Source organism: Bombina bombina, chromosome 1 (genome assembly GCF_027579735.1).
Source record: "Bombina bombina isolate aBomBom1 chromosome 1, aBomBom1.pri, whole genome shotgun sequence".
NCBI lineage: Eukaryota > Metazoa > Chordata > Amphibia > Anura > Bombinatoridae > Bombina > Bombina bombina.
In genome coordinates this window covers 1,177,046,745-1,177,061,582 of record NC_069499.1, presented here as the reverse complement: position 1 = coordinate 1,177,061,582, position 14,838 = coordinate 1,177,046,745, and the positions used below count along the sequence as shown (strand labels likewise).

Here is a 14,838-nt window from a genome sequence, read left to right as displayed (position 1 = left end):
AAGAACTTTAAGAACCAAATTTAAGCTCCATGGGGGAGCAACAGCTTTAAACACAGGCTTGATTCTAACCAAAGCCTGACAAAATGCCTGAACGTCTGGAACATCTGCCAGATGCTTGTGCAAAAGAATAGACAGTGCAGAAATCTGTCCCTTTAAGGAACTAGCTGACAATCCTTTTTCCAAACCCTCTTGGAGAAAGGATAATATCCTGGGAATCCTGACCTTACTCCATGAGTAACCCTTGAATTCACACCAATAAAGATATTTACGCCATATCTTATGGTAGATTTTCCTGGTGACAGGCTTTCGTGCCTGTATTAAGGTATCAATGACTGACTCGGAGAAGCCACGCTTTGATAAAATCAAGCGTTCAATCTCCAGGCAGTCAGTCTCAGAGAAGTTAGATTTGGATGATTGAAAGGACCTTGTAGTAGAAGGTCTCGTCTTAATGGCAGATTCCAAGGTGGAAAGGATGACATGTCCACTAGGGCTGCATACCAGGTCCTGCGTGGCCACGCAGGCGCTATCAAGATCACCGATGCTCTCTCCTGCTTGATCTTGGCAATCAGTCGAGGGAGCAGAGGAAACGGTGGAAACACATAAGCCAGGTTGAAAGACCAAGGCGCTGCTAGAGCATCTATCAGCGTTGCTTCTGGGTCCCTGGACCTGGATCCGTAACAAGGAAGCTTGGCGTTCTGGCGAGACGCCATGAGATCCAGTTCTGGTTTGCCCCAACGATGAATCAATTGAGCAAACACCTCCGGATGGAGTTCCCACTCCCCCGGATGAAAAGTCTGACGACTTAGAAAATCGGCCTCCCAGTTCTCTACACCTGGGATATGGATCGCTGATAGGTGGCAAGAGTGTCTCTCTGCCCAGCGAATTATCTTGGAGACTTCTAACATCGCTAGGGAACTCCTTGTTCCCCCTTGATGGTTGATGTAAGCCACAGTTGTCATGTTGTCCGAGCATTGAATATCGCTCTCAATTCCAGAATATTTATTGGAAGGAGTTTCTCCTCCTGAGTCCACGATCCCTGAGCCTTCAGGGAGTTCCAGACTGCACCCCAACCTAGAAGGCTGGCATCTGTCGTTACAATTGTCCAATCTGGCCTGCGAAAGGTCATACCTTTGGACAGATGGACCCGAGATAGCCACCAGAGAAGAGAATCCCTGGTCTCTTGATCCAGATTTAGTAGAGGGGACAAATCTGTGTAATCCCCATTCCACTGACTGAGCATGCATAGTTGCAGTGGTCTGAGATGTAGGCGTGCAAACGGCACTGTGTCCATTGCCGCTACCATTAAGCCGATTACTTCCATGCACTGAGCCACCGAAGGGCGTGGAATAGAATTGAGAACACGGCATGAATTTTGAAGTTTTGATAACCTGGACTCCGTCAGGTAAATTTTCATTTCTACAGAATCTATCAGAGTCCCTAGAAAGGAGACTCTTGTGAGTGGGGATAGAGAACTCTTTTCCTCGTTCACTTTCCACCCATGCGACCTCAGAAATGCCAGTACTATGTCCGTATGAGACTTGGCAATTTGGAAGTTTGACGCCTGTATCAGGATGTCTTCTAGATAAGGGGCCACTGCTATGCCCCGTGGCCTTAGGACCGCCAGAAGCAACCCCAGAACCTTTGTAAAAAATCTTGGGGCTGTAGCTAACCCAAAGGGAAGAGCTACAAACTGGTAATGCCTGTCTAGAAAGGCGAACCTTAGGAACCGATGATGATCTTTGTGTATCGGGATGTGAAGGTAAGCATCCTTTAGATCCATCCTTTAGATGTAGTCATATATTGACCCTCCTTGATCATTGATGGAACTCTGAGGAACTTGTTTAAGATTTTTAGATCCAAAATTGGTCTGAAGGTTCCCTCTTTTTTGGGAACCACAAACAGATTTGAGTAAAATCCCTGTCCCTGTTCCTCCTTTGGAACTGGATGGATCACTCCCATAACTAGGAGGTCTTGCACACAGTTTAAGAATGCCTCTTTCTTTATCTGGTTTACAGATAATCGTGAAAGGTGAAATCTCCCTTGTGGGGGGGAAGCTTTGAAGTCCAAAAGATATCCCTGAGATATAATTTCCAACGCCCAGGGATCCTGAACATCTCTTGCCCACGCCTGGGCGAAGAGAAAAAGTCTGCCCCCTACTAGATCCGTTACCGGATAGGGGGCCGTTCCTTCATGCTGTCTTAGAGGCAGCAGCAGGCTTTTTGGCCTGCTTGCCTTTGTTCCAGGTCTGGTTAGGTTTCCAGGCCGTCTTGGACTGAGCAAAAGTTCCCTCTTGTTTTGTAGAAGAGGAAGTTGATGCTGCACTTGCCTTGAAGTTTCGAAAGGCACGAAAATTAGACTGTTTGGCCCTTGATTTGGACCTGTCCTGAGGAAGGGCATGACCTTTTCCTCCACTAATGTCAGCAATAATCTCCTTCAAACCAGGCCCGAATAGGGTCTGCCTCATGAAGGGAATGTTAAGTAGTTTAGACTTTGAAGTCACGTCAGCTGACCATGATTTAAGCCATAGCGCCCTATGCGCCTGGATGGCAAATCCAGAATTCTTAGCCATTAGTTTAGTCAAATGAACAATGGCATCAGAAACAAAAGAATTGGCTAGCTTAACTGCTCTAAGCTTGTCAAGTACGTCATCCAATGGAGTCGCTACCTGTAAAGCCTCTTCCAGAGACTCAAACCAGAACGCCGCAGCAGCAGTGACAGGAGAAATGCATGCAAGGGGCTGCAGGATAAAACCTTGTTGAATAAACATTTTCTTAAGGTAACCCTCTATTTTTTTATGCATTGGATCTGAAAAAGCACAACTGTCCTCGACAGGGATAGTAGTACGCTTTGCTAAAGTAGAAACTGCTCCCTCCACCTTAGGGACCGTCTGCCATAAGTCCTGTGTGGTGGCGTCTATTGGAAACATTTTTCTAAAAATAGGAGGGGGGGGGGGGGGGAAACGGCACACCGGGTCTATCCCACTCTTTATTAATAATTTCTGTAAACCTTTTAGGTATTGGAAAAACATCAGTACACACCGGCACTGCATAGTATTTATCCAGTCTACACAATTTCTCTGGCACTGCAATTGTGTCACAGTCATTCAGAGCAGCTAAAACCTCCCTAAGCAATACACGGAAGTTCTCAAGCTTAAATTTAAAAGTAGAAATATCAGAATCAGGTTGCATCTTCCCTGAGTCAGAAATATCACCCACAGACTGAAGCTCTCCTTCCTCAGCTTCTGCATTTTGTGAGGCAGTATCAGACATGGATCTTAAAGCGTCTGTATGCTCTGTATTACGTCTAACCCCAGAGCTATCTCGCTTTCCTCTAAATTCAGGCAGCCTGGCTAATACCACTGACAGTGTATTATCCATGACTGCCGCCATGTCTTGTAAAGTAAACGCTATGGGCGCCCTTGATGTACTTGGCGCCATTTGAGCGTGAGTCCCTTGAGCGGAAGTCAAAGGATCTGACACGTGGGGAGAGTTAGTCGGCATAACTTCCCCCTCGTCAGAATCCTCTGGTGATAAATTTTTTAAAGACAAAAGCTGATCTTTATTGTTTAAAGTGAAATCAATACATTTAGTACACATTCTCAGATGGGGTTCCACCATGGCTTTTAAACATAATGAACAAGGAGTTTCCTCTATGTCAGACATGTTTGTACAGACTAGCAATGAGACTAGCAAGCTTGGAAAACACTTTAAATCAAGTTAACAAGCAAATATAAAAAACAGTACTGTGCCTTTAAGAGAAACAAATTTTGACAAAATTTGAAAAACAGTGAAAAAAGGCAGTAAATCAAACAAAATTTTTACAGTGTATGTAATAAGCTAACAGAGCATTGCACCCACTTGCAAATGGATGATTAACCCCTTAATACAAAAAACCGATCAAAAAAACGAAATAGACGTTTTTTAATAGTCACAACAACTGCCACAGCTCTGCTGTGGCCCTACCTTCCTCAATACACGACTTTTGAAGCCTTTAGAGCCCTTCAGAGATGTCCTATAGCATTCAGGGAACTGCTGAGGGAAGCTGAATGTCTCTGTCTGTAATTTTAACTGCGCAAAAAAGCGCTAAAATAGGCCCCTCCCACTCATACTACAACAGTGGAAAGCCTCAGGAAACTGTTTCTAGGCAAAAATCAAGCCAGCCATGTGGAAAAAACTAGGCCCCAATAAAGTTTTATCACCAAAGCATATATAAAAACGATTAAACATGCCAGCAAACGTTTTATATTGCAATTTTATAAGAGTATTTATCTCTGATAGTAAGCCTGATACCAGTCGCTATTAAATCACTGTATTTAGGCTTTAACTTACATTAATCCGGTATCAGCAGCATTTTCTAGCAATTCCATCCCTAGAAAAACTTATAACTGCACATACCTCATAGCAGGATAACCTGCACGCCATTCTCCCACTGAAGTTACCTCACTCCTCAGACATATGTGAGAACAGCAGTGGATCTTAGTTACAAGCTGCTAAGATCATAGAAAACGCAGGCAGATTCTTCTTCTAAATACTGCCTGAGATAAAATAGTACAACTCCGGTACCATTTAAAAACAACAAACTTTTGATTGAAGAAAAAACTAACTATATTTTACCACTTTCCTCTTACTACCTCCATCCTTGTTGAGAGTTGCAAGAGAATGACTGGATATGGCAGTTAGGGGATGAGCTATATAACAGCTCTGCTGTGGGTGTCCTCTTGCAACTTCCTGTTGGGAAGGAGAATATCCCACAAGTAATGGATGATCCGTGGACTGGATACACCTTACAAGAGAAATAATGTTTATTAGACAGTGTTATTATGAGTGTAACTGTACTTTGTAATGTATTTCTTCTGTTATGTGTGATCAGTCCACGGGTCATCATTACTTCTGGGATATAACTCCTCCCCAACAGGAAATGCAAGAGGATTCACCCAGCAGAGCTGCATATAGCTCCTCCCCTCTACGTCACTCCCAGTCATTCTCTTGCACCCAACGACTAGATAGGATGTGTAAGAGGACTATGGTGATTATTCTTAGTTTTTATGACTTCAATCAAAAGTTTGTTATTTTACAATGGCACCGGAGTGTGTTATTGCCTCTCTGGCAGAGTTTGAAGAAGAATCTACCAGAGTTTTACTATGATTTTAGCCGGAGTCGTTAAGATCATATTGCTGTTCTCGGCCGTCTGAGGAGAGGTAAAGCTTCAGATCAGGGGACAGCGGGCAGATGAATCTGCATAGAGGTATGTAGCAGTTTTTATTTTCTGACAATGGAATTGATGAGAAAATCCTGCCATACCGATATGTCATGTATGTATACTTTACTCACTGGAATTACTCTGTAAAAAGTACATTAAACCTTTAATAGGTATTAATTATGTTAAACGTTTTTGCTGGAATGTAGATTCGTTTGCATTTACTGAGGTACTGGGTGAATATATGTTTGGGCACTATTTTTCCACTTGGCAGTTGCTTATTCTAATTGTGACAGTTTCGTTTCTCTCTCACTGCTGTGTGTGAGGGGGAGGGGCCGTTTTTTGGCGCTCTTTGCTACGCATCAAAAATTTCCAGTCAGTTACTCATTGTATTTCCTGCATGATCCGGTTCATCTCTACAGAACTCAGGGGTCTTCAAAACTTCTTTTGAGGGAGGTAGATTCTCTCAGCAGAGCTGTGAGACTTGTATATTGACTGTGATAAAAAAACGTTACTCAGTAAATTTTTTTATGCTTTCAGATTTAATTGATTTTGCTTTGCTAATGGGAACAGACCTTTGCTAAATTGGGTTGTTTACAAGGATTGATGCTATAACTGTTTTTCAGTTCGTTATTTCAACTGTCATTTAATCGTTTAGTGCTTCTTTGAGGCACAGTACGTTTTTTGTTAAATAAGACTGTAGCCAAGTTGCAAGTTTAATTGCGAGTGTGTTAAACATGTCTGATTCAGAGGAAGATACCTGTGCTATTTGTTCCAATGCCAAGGTGGAGCCCAATAGAAATTTATGTACTAACTGTATTGATGCTACTTTAAATAAAAGCCAATCTGTACAAATTGAACAAATTTCACCAAACAGCGAGGGGAGAGTTATGCCGACTAACTCACCTCACGTGTCAGTACCTGCATCTCCCGCCCGGGAGGTGCGTGATATTGTTGCGCCCAGTACATCTGGGCGGCCATTACAGATAACATTACAAGATATGGCTACTGTTATGACTGAAGTTTTGGCTAAATTACCAGAACTAAGAGGCAAGCGTGATCACTCTGGGGTGAGAACAGAGTGCGCTGATAATACTAGGGCCATGTCTGATACTGCGTCACAGCTTGCAGAGCATGAGGACGGAGAGCTTCATTCTGTGGGTGACGGTTCTGATCCAAACAGATTGGATTCAGATATTTCAAATTTTAAATTTAAACTGGAGAACCTCCGGGTATTACTAGGGGAGGTTTTAGCGGCTCTGAATGATTGTAACACAGTTGCAATACCAGAGAAAATGTGTAGGTTGGATAAATATTTTGCGGTACCGGCGAGTACTGATGTTTTTCCTATACCTAAGAGACTTACTGAAATTGTTACTAAGGAGTGGGATAGACCCGGTGTGCCATTCTCACCCCCTCCAATATTTAGAAAAATGTTCCCAATAGACACCACCACACGGGACTTATGGCAAACGGTCCCTAAGGTGGAGGGAGCAGTTTCTACCTTAGCTAAGCGTACCACTATCCCGGTTGAGGATAGCTGTGCTTTTTCAGATCCAATGGATAAAAAACTAGAGGGTTACCTTAAGAAAATGTTTGTTCAACAAGGTTTTATATTGCAACCCCTTGCATGCATCGCGCCGGTCACGGCTGCTGCAGCATTCTGGATTGAATCTCTGGAAGAGAACATTAGTTCAGCTACGCTGGACGATATTACGGACAGACTTAGAGTCCTTAAACTAGCTAATTCTTTCATTTCAGAAGCCGTAGTACATTTAACTAAGCTTACGGCTAAGAATTCAGGATTCGCCATTCAGGCACGCAGAGCACTGTGGCTAAAATCCTGGTCAGCTGATGTTACTTCTAAATCTAAATTGCTTAATATACCTTTCAAGGGGCAGACCTTATTCGGGCCCGGGTTGAAGGAGATTATCGCTGACATTACAGGAGGTAAAGGCCATGCCCTGCCTCAGGACAAAGCCAAAGCTAAGACTAGACAGTCTAATTTTCGTTCCTTTCGTAATTTCAAAGCAGGAGCAGCATCAACTTCCTCTGCACCAAAACAGGAAGGAACTGTTGCTCGCTACAGACAAGGCTGGAGACCTAATCAGTCCTGGAACAAGGGCAAACAGGCCAGGAAACCTGCTGCTGCCCCTAAGACAGCATGAATCGAGGGCCCCCGATCCGGGACCGGATCTGGTGGGGGGCAGACTTTCTCTCTTCGCCCAGGCTTGGGCAAGAGATGTTCAGGATCCCTGGGCGCTAGAGATCATATCTCAGGGATACCTTCTGGACTTCAAATCTTCTCCCCCAAGAGGGAGATTTCATCTGTCAAGGTTGTCAACAAACCAGATAAAGAAAGAAGCGTTTCTACGCTGCGTACAAGATCTTTTATTAATGGGAGTGATCCATCCGGTTCCGTGGTCGGAACAAGGACAAGGGTTTTACTCAAATCTGTTTGTAGTTCCCAAAAAAGAGGGAACTTTCAGGCCAATCTTGGATTTAAAGATCCTAAACAAATTCCTAAGAGTTCCATCGTTCAAAATGGAAACTATTCGGACAATTTTACCCATGATCCAAAGAGGTCAGTACATGACCACAGTGGATTTAAAGGATGCTTACCTTCACATACCGATTCACAAAGATCATTACCGGTATCTAAGGTTTGCCTTTCTAGACAGGCATTACCAATTTGTAGCTCTTCCATTCGGATTGGCTACGGCTCCAAGAATCTTCACAAAGGTTCTGGGTACTCTTCTAGCGGTTCTAAGACCGCGAGGAATTTCGGTAGCTCCATACCTGGACGACATTCTGATACAAGCTCCAAGCTTTCAAACTGCCAAGTCTCATACAGAGTTAGTACTGGCATTTCTAAGGTCGCATGGATGGAAGGTGAACGAAAAGAAGAGCTCTCTCTTTCCACTCACAAGAGTTCCTTTCTTGGGGACTCTGATAGATTCTGTAGAAATGAAGATTTACCTGACAGAAGACAGGTTAACAAAGCTTCAAAATGCATGCCGTGTCCTTCATTCCATTCAACACCCGTCAGTAGCTCAATGCATGGAGGTGATCGGCTTAATGGTAGCGGCAATGGACATAGTACCTTTTGCTTGCCTACATCTCAGACCTCTGCAATTGTGCATGCTAAGTCAGTGGAATGGGGATTACTCAGATTTGTCCCCTACTCTGAACCTGGATCAAGAGACCAGAAATTCTCTTCTATGGTGGCTTTCTCGGCCACATCTGTCCAGGGGGATGCCATTCAGCAGGCCAGACTGGACAATTGTAACAACAGACGCCAGCCTACTAGGTTGGGGCGCTGTCTGGAATTCTCTGAAGACTCAGGGATTATGGAATCAGGAGGAGAGCCTCCTTCCAATAAACATTCTGGAATTGAGAGCAGTTCTCAATGCCCTTCTGGCTTGGCCCCAGTTATCAACTCGGGGGTTCATCAGGTTTCAGTCGGACAACATCACGACTGTGGCTTACATCAACCATCAGGGAGGGACAAGAAGCTCCCTAGCAATGATGGAAGTATCAAAGATAATTCGCTGGGCAGAGTCTCACTCGTGCCACCTGTCAGCAATCCACATCCCGGGAGTGGAGAACTGGGAGGCGGATTTCTTGAGTCGTCAGACTTTTCATCCGGGAGAGTGGGAACTTCATCCGGAGGTCTTTGCCCAAATACTTCGACGTTGGGGCAAACCGCAAATAGATCTCATGGCGTCTCGTCAGAACGCCAAACTTCCTCGCTACGGGTCCAGATCCAGGGATCCGGAAGCAGTTATGATAGATGCCTTGACAGCACCATGGACCTTCAGGATGGCTTATGTGTTTCCACCCTTCCCGATGCTTCCTCGATTGATTGCCAGAATCAAACAGGAGAGAGCATCAGTGATTCTAATAGCACCTGCATGGCCACGCAGGACTTGGTATGCAGATCTAGTGGACATGTCATCCTGTCCGCCTTGGTCTCTACCTCTAAGACAGGACCTTCTGATTCAGGGTCCATTCAAATATCAAAACCTAACTTCTCTGAAGCTGACTGCTTGGAAATTGAACGCTTGATCTTATCAAAGCGTGGTTTTTCTGAGTCAGTTATTGATACCTTAATACAGGCTAGGAAGCCTGTTACTAGAAGGATTTACCATAAAATATGGCGTAAATACTTATATTGGTGCGAATCCAAAGGTTACTCTTGGAGTAAGGTTAGGATTCCTAGGATATTGTCTTTTCTACAAGAAGGTTTAGATAAGGGTTTATCGGCTAGTTCTTTAAAGGGACAGATCTCAGCTCTGTCCATTTTGTTGCACAAGCGTCTGTCAGAAAATCCAGACGTCCAGGCCTTTTGTCAAGCTTTAGCTAGGATCAAGCCTGTGTTTAAAACTGTTGCTCCACCATGGAGTTTAAACCTGGTTCTTAACGTTTTACAAGGAGTTCCGTTTGAACCCCTTCATTCCATTGACATTAAACTGTTATCTTGGAAAGTTCTATTTTTAATGGCTATTTCTTCGGCTCGGAGAGTCTCTGAGTTATCAGCTCTACATTGTGATTCTCCTTATTTGATTTTTCATTCGGATAAGGTAGTTCTGCGTACAAAACCTGGGTTCTTACCTAAGGTAGTCACTAACAGGAATATCAATCAAGAGATCGTTGTTCCTTCCTTGTGTCCGAATCCTTCTTCAAAGAAGGAACGTCTTCTGCACAATCTGGATGTAGTTCGTGCCCTCAAGTTCTATTTGCAGGCAACTAAGGAATTTCGACAAACGTCTTCCCTGTTTGTCGTGTACTCTGGTCAGAGGAGAGGTCAAAAGGCTTCGGCTACTTCTCTCTCCTTCTGGCTTCGTAGCATAATTCGTTTAGCCTATGAGACTGCTGGACAGCAGCCTCCTGAAAGAATTACAGCTCATTCTACTAGAGCTGTGGCTTCCACTTGGGCCTTTAAGAATGAGGCCTCTGTTGAACAGATTTGCAAGGCTGCAACTTGGTCTTCGCTCCATACTTTTTCCAAATTTTCCAAATTTGACACTTTTGCTTCTTCGGAGGCTATTTTTGGGAGAAAGGTTCTTCAGGCAGTGGTTCCTTCTGTATAATGAGCCTGCCTAGCCCTCCCGTCATCCGTGTACTTTTGCTTTGGTATTGGTATCCCAGAAGTAATGATGACCCGTGGACTGATCACACATAACAGAAGAAAACATAATTTATGCTTACCTGATAAATTCCTTTCTTCTGTTGTGTGATCAGTCCACGGCCCGCCCTGTTTTTTTAAGGCAGGCAAATATTTTCTAAATTATACTACAGTCACCTCTTCACCCTTGGTTTCTCCTTTCTCGTTGGTCCTTGGTCGAATGACTGGGAGTGACGTAGAGGGGAGGAGCTATATGCAGCTCTGCTGGGTGAATCCTCTTGCATTTCCTGTTGGGGAGGAGTTATATCCCAGAAGTAATGATGACCCGTGGACTGATCACACAACAGAAGAAAGGAATTTATCAGGTAAGCATAAATTATGTTTTTTGAAGTGTTTTGTGCAACATTTTGTTTCGGAAAACAGTTAACCACAGCTCTGAGATCGCGGTAAGGATTGAAGCGTAAATGGTTATTGCGCTAGCACAATCGCTATTTTGCTCAACTTGTAATATCAGCGCAATGAAAAAGGCTTGCGGAAAGACGATATCGCTTTGGCAAAACCGTTTGCGCCTCACTTGAAATGTAGCCCAATACTTTTAAACTCACCTGAGCACATCTCTCCCTTGTAGCGTTGACAAGAAAAGTCATCACATTCACAGTATTGTCCCCAGACCTTGCCAAAGTCATAAGAATGACACACACATTGTCCACACACGCATTCACCCCTGCGATGGCAGGGAGCTACTCCCTCCTTTGGACTGCAACGGTCCTGTTGTGAGGGGCTGTATTCCGCCTCTGAGCACTCACAGTGAGGTCCTAACCAACCAGGGTAGCACAAACAGGTTCCACAGCTAAAGGTTCCATTTCCAAAGTTACACATGTCACTTCTAGGGATGTCATCAATCTGACAGTGGCAGTCACATAGGAATGTCACAGTGACACTTAGGGTATCCTTAAATCCAACTGGTTTTATTGTGAAAGTCTTTGTCCGCTGGGCTGGACAACTACGTGCTTTGGCCTCAATTGAGAAGCTCACCTGCCGGTATAAATTTATAGAGAATTACAAAAGCATGCCACAATGTATTAATTTATCACCAATTAATATTTAGTTTTGTTGCCAATGTAATGGACTAATCTGGAAATGTAACTCTTAAACACAAAATCAAAAGACTAAATACTTGTATTTTGAAAATGTCTATTCTTATTTGATGACATTTTTTTAAATCATTAATTATATTATATTGTATAAACTAAGAAGGTGTCTTTTTCTGTTACCCCCCCCCCTTGTGTAATACAGAGGAAAACTGTTTGCCTTATAATTTTGTAGCATTGCAGCAAAGAACTGTTTCTCTTCATCACTCCCCTCTTCTTCACAAAAGTCTGCACTAATCATACCTGCCAGTCACCATAAGGCATGTGGATGAAACAGCCGGGAACAGAGGACACAGCATTGTAACCTTAGATCTGGCATATAGATGGTATTTGGGGGGTTATGTGTCTGCTTTATGATATTGGCATATAGTCAGCTAAGACCAATGGAGGGGGCCATGGTTCTGAGGTGTCATGAGGCATACAACTAGTAAAAGATGGGTGTTGGTTTGACAGGTCTTGATCTGATGTGGTAATATAGCTGGCAAAGAAGAGGTTTGAAGGGCTCTGAGGTCTGGTCTGTGGTCATATGTGAGCATACAGCAGGGATAAATGTGCTGCCATGGCAACATGTCTTGTCTGGGCTGTTATGTAGAAATATAGCTGGTATAAAGAGGCGCAGGTGGACTGGTCTTCTCTGGAGTATGATTTGTACAAAAAGTAGTAGAGGTGGCATATATTTGATCTGGGATCTGGTATGGCCTGAGATTTATAAAGTGTATGTGTACAAACACATGGCAAATCTGAACACACTTAAGTACACACATATGTATGCCCCATTGATCTGGGGCTCTTAATGCATTTCTCCAACAATTATTATAGTCCTTTAAGTCATTTAAATTATGTTTCCCTTATTCACTTTATCTCTTAACTTTCTATCTCTTAACTTTCTATCTCTTAACTTTCTATCTTTCTTTTAAAGTCGGATCTTTCTCTCTTACCTCTTTCTCTGCCTTTTTCTTCTCACTCTGCCCCTATTTCTATCTCCTTAATCTGCATGTCTGTTCTCTTTATTCTCTTTGTCTCCCCTATTTGTCTTTCACCAATGTTGGACTGATTAGATTTTACTTCTCCTGTCTATCTCTTCTCATCTTGCATTTTACTCTCTTATTTCTCTTTCCCATTGTCATCTTTTTTCCCACCTTTTCTCTTCACTAAAATCTGTTTTTTCTTGCTCTCCCCCATTTTCTTAGTCAAAAAACGTTTTTTATAAAAAAAAAAAGGGTTAATTAGTGCTATAGTTAGAATTTAACTCACTGTGTCTCCAATACTAAGACCAGAACAGGTCTTTAGGCCCGGGGTCACTTCATTGTTAGTGCAGGAAGCATTAAATGAAAGGGACAGCTCCTCAGGCAGATCTCGGACTTCAAGCTCCACCCTAGAGCGGATCTTCTGCACTCAGTAAAAGAAAAATAAATAAATGTGAGAATGGAAGTTGGTACATAAGCAAGGGAATAAAACAAGGAAATACTGTGGATTATGGGTAAATTTAGAGTGGCATTTACTATATATTCAAGAGTTTAAAAGACAAAGAAGAAAGGACAAACATGAGGAAAAACAAGATATGTAGATATTTAGTACCTCATAAGAATCCACAATGAGTTGGATAACATTGCTGGAGTCATTAGATAAGGTTCCCACTGTGGTTCCAGGGATCAGTTCACCGTATTTCTGAAAGAGATTGTTACAGCGCTTTCCTTACAAACTAATATTTCTTCAAGTATCACTTATATGCAGATGGCAGACAAAAGAAAGTACATCTACTACCTGAATTTCATCTGCAGAGTGTTTATAACACCACCAGCTTTTCATTAATCGTTTTCTGGATGATCAGAGTTGATGCCAAATAGTTTAGTCTACAGTCAGAGTCAGCTCCATACCAGCAATGCACTACTGGTTCTGAGCTTACACACTGCTTAACCAATTAGAGGCAGCATATTTGCATTGCAGCCAATTACCAGCTGTACGGAGCTGACTTTAACAATGTGTTTAGATACTTTTTTGGGATTAAAAACATAATTCTGTCCAAGTAATAGTGCGATAATCAAATGTTCTAGCACATTAGATCATTTTATTATTGCTCCTTTATGCACTCACACCAAATGTCTAGGGGGTCACCATTAACTATTTGAGAAATTGAAACCATGATTAATCCTTCTCTAGGGTCTACTTAATTTGCCTCATTTTGTTATATGTAATACTGATACAACTAGCAATTGGTTATTGAATCTGAGTATTGAATTATGACACGTTTACGCCCTATGGTTAAACGTGCACACAGGATACCATTGTTGCTACAAGAACTAATGAGCGTCCTGAATACTTTATTCATGCTATTTATGTGGACTACTCAGGGGTATGCTGAGAACAGACAATGTGTAAGCACATGTGCAGCAACAATTTGGGCACATTTAGAGCCAGAGTGGGGTGTTAGCAGGAATGATTGTACATACTTACTTACAGCTACTGGCCAAAAGATAGTAAATCAAAAGCGCCTACATGGCCTCCAGTACCTGGGTCCCTAATTCCAGCCTTCCATGCAGGCTTCTGCTAAATTATGATAACATATAACTGTGGGGGTTGCTCTAGCTAGGTAAGGTTGCCATAGAAAAATACATACAAAATATGGCAAAGGACTGCACTCTCATGGTGGACTGGGTAAACATCCCATGCCCATGGCAAAATAAACTCAGTGTATTTTCCGTATTAAGAAAAGCACTCTTAGAGTAAACTGGATGCTCATCCAGTGACAAAGGCAGCTACTCCCTCCCCAAAAGAAACTGTACACAAACCCCACTAGTGCCACAAATATACAATATATTCTGTGCTAGGAGTATCCCAGCATTCCCTTGGCTGCTGCATGAAGGGGCACAATGTTTTTTTTTATTGACCTGTGGCATCTCTTTCAGTTTTGCTGGAGAGAAGTTCAGTGCAGAGCAGCAGCCAGCAATACAGTTTGCTTCTCCGCAAACAAAGGTTAAAGGCTAAACGTTGCAAAATAGGGGATGAAGGGACTTGAGTTAGAACAAAGCACACAGTAATAATGTACAACTGCTATGGCCCTTCCCTACCATGCAATATCAGCAGCCTACCATTTATCAATATATACAGATGCTGCTCATATACACAGATCAAGACAGGGCAGTATAAAAATGAATATGAAGTGCTTACTTTTAATGTAATGGTTTTCTGCCAAGTTATTCTAATGCATTGGGCCCTTACTATTGAAGCAAAGAAAAAGTCCCACAAAGTATGCAACATAGTTCAAAATCAAACTGTACTAATAATAGTAACAGTAGAAACAAGGGCTTATTTCCTGCTAGAGTTACCAATGTGCTTGAGTTGTTTATACTTTAACTACTTAAC

General features: G+C 42.7%; 1 protein-coding gene across 1 annotated transcript in view; it reads right to left on the bottom strand.

Moving 5' to 3' along the window:
• The window catches only part of ITGB3 (integrin subunit beta 3), a 211,378-nt gene that overhangs the window by 53,633 nt on the left and 142,907 nt on the right, over nt 1–14,838 (bottom strand). The window contains exons 8-10 of the mRNA XM_053699744.1: nt 13,054–13,143; nt 12,730–12,864; nt 10,930–11,359 (exon numbers count right to left, since the gene is read on the bottom strand). Of these exons, the coding sequence (XP_053555719.1) occupies nt 10,930–11,359; nt 12,730–12,864; nt 13,054–13,143 (655 nt within the window). The remainder of the gene's footprint in view (nt 1–10,929; nt 11,360–12,729; nt 12,865–13,053; nt 13,144–14,838) is intronic.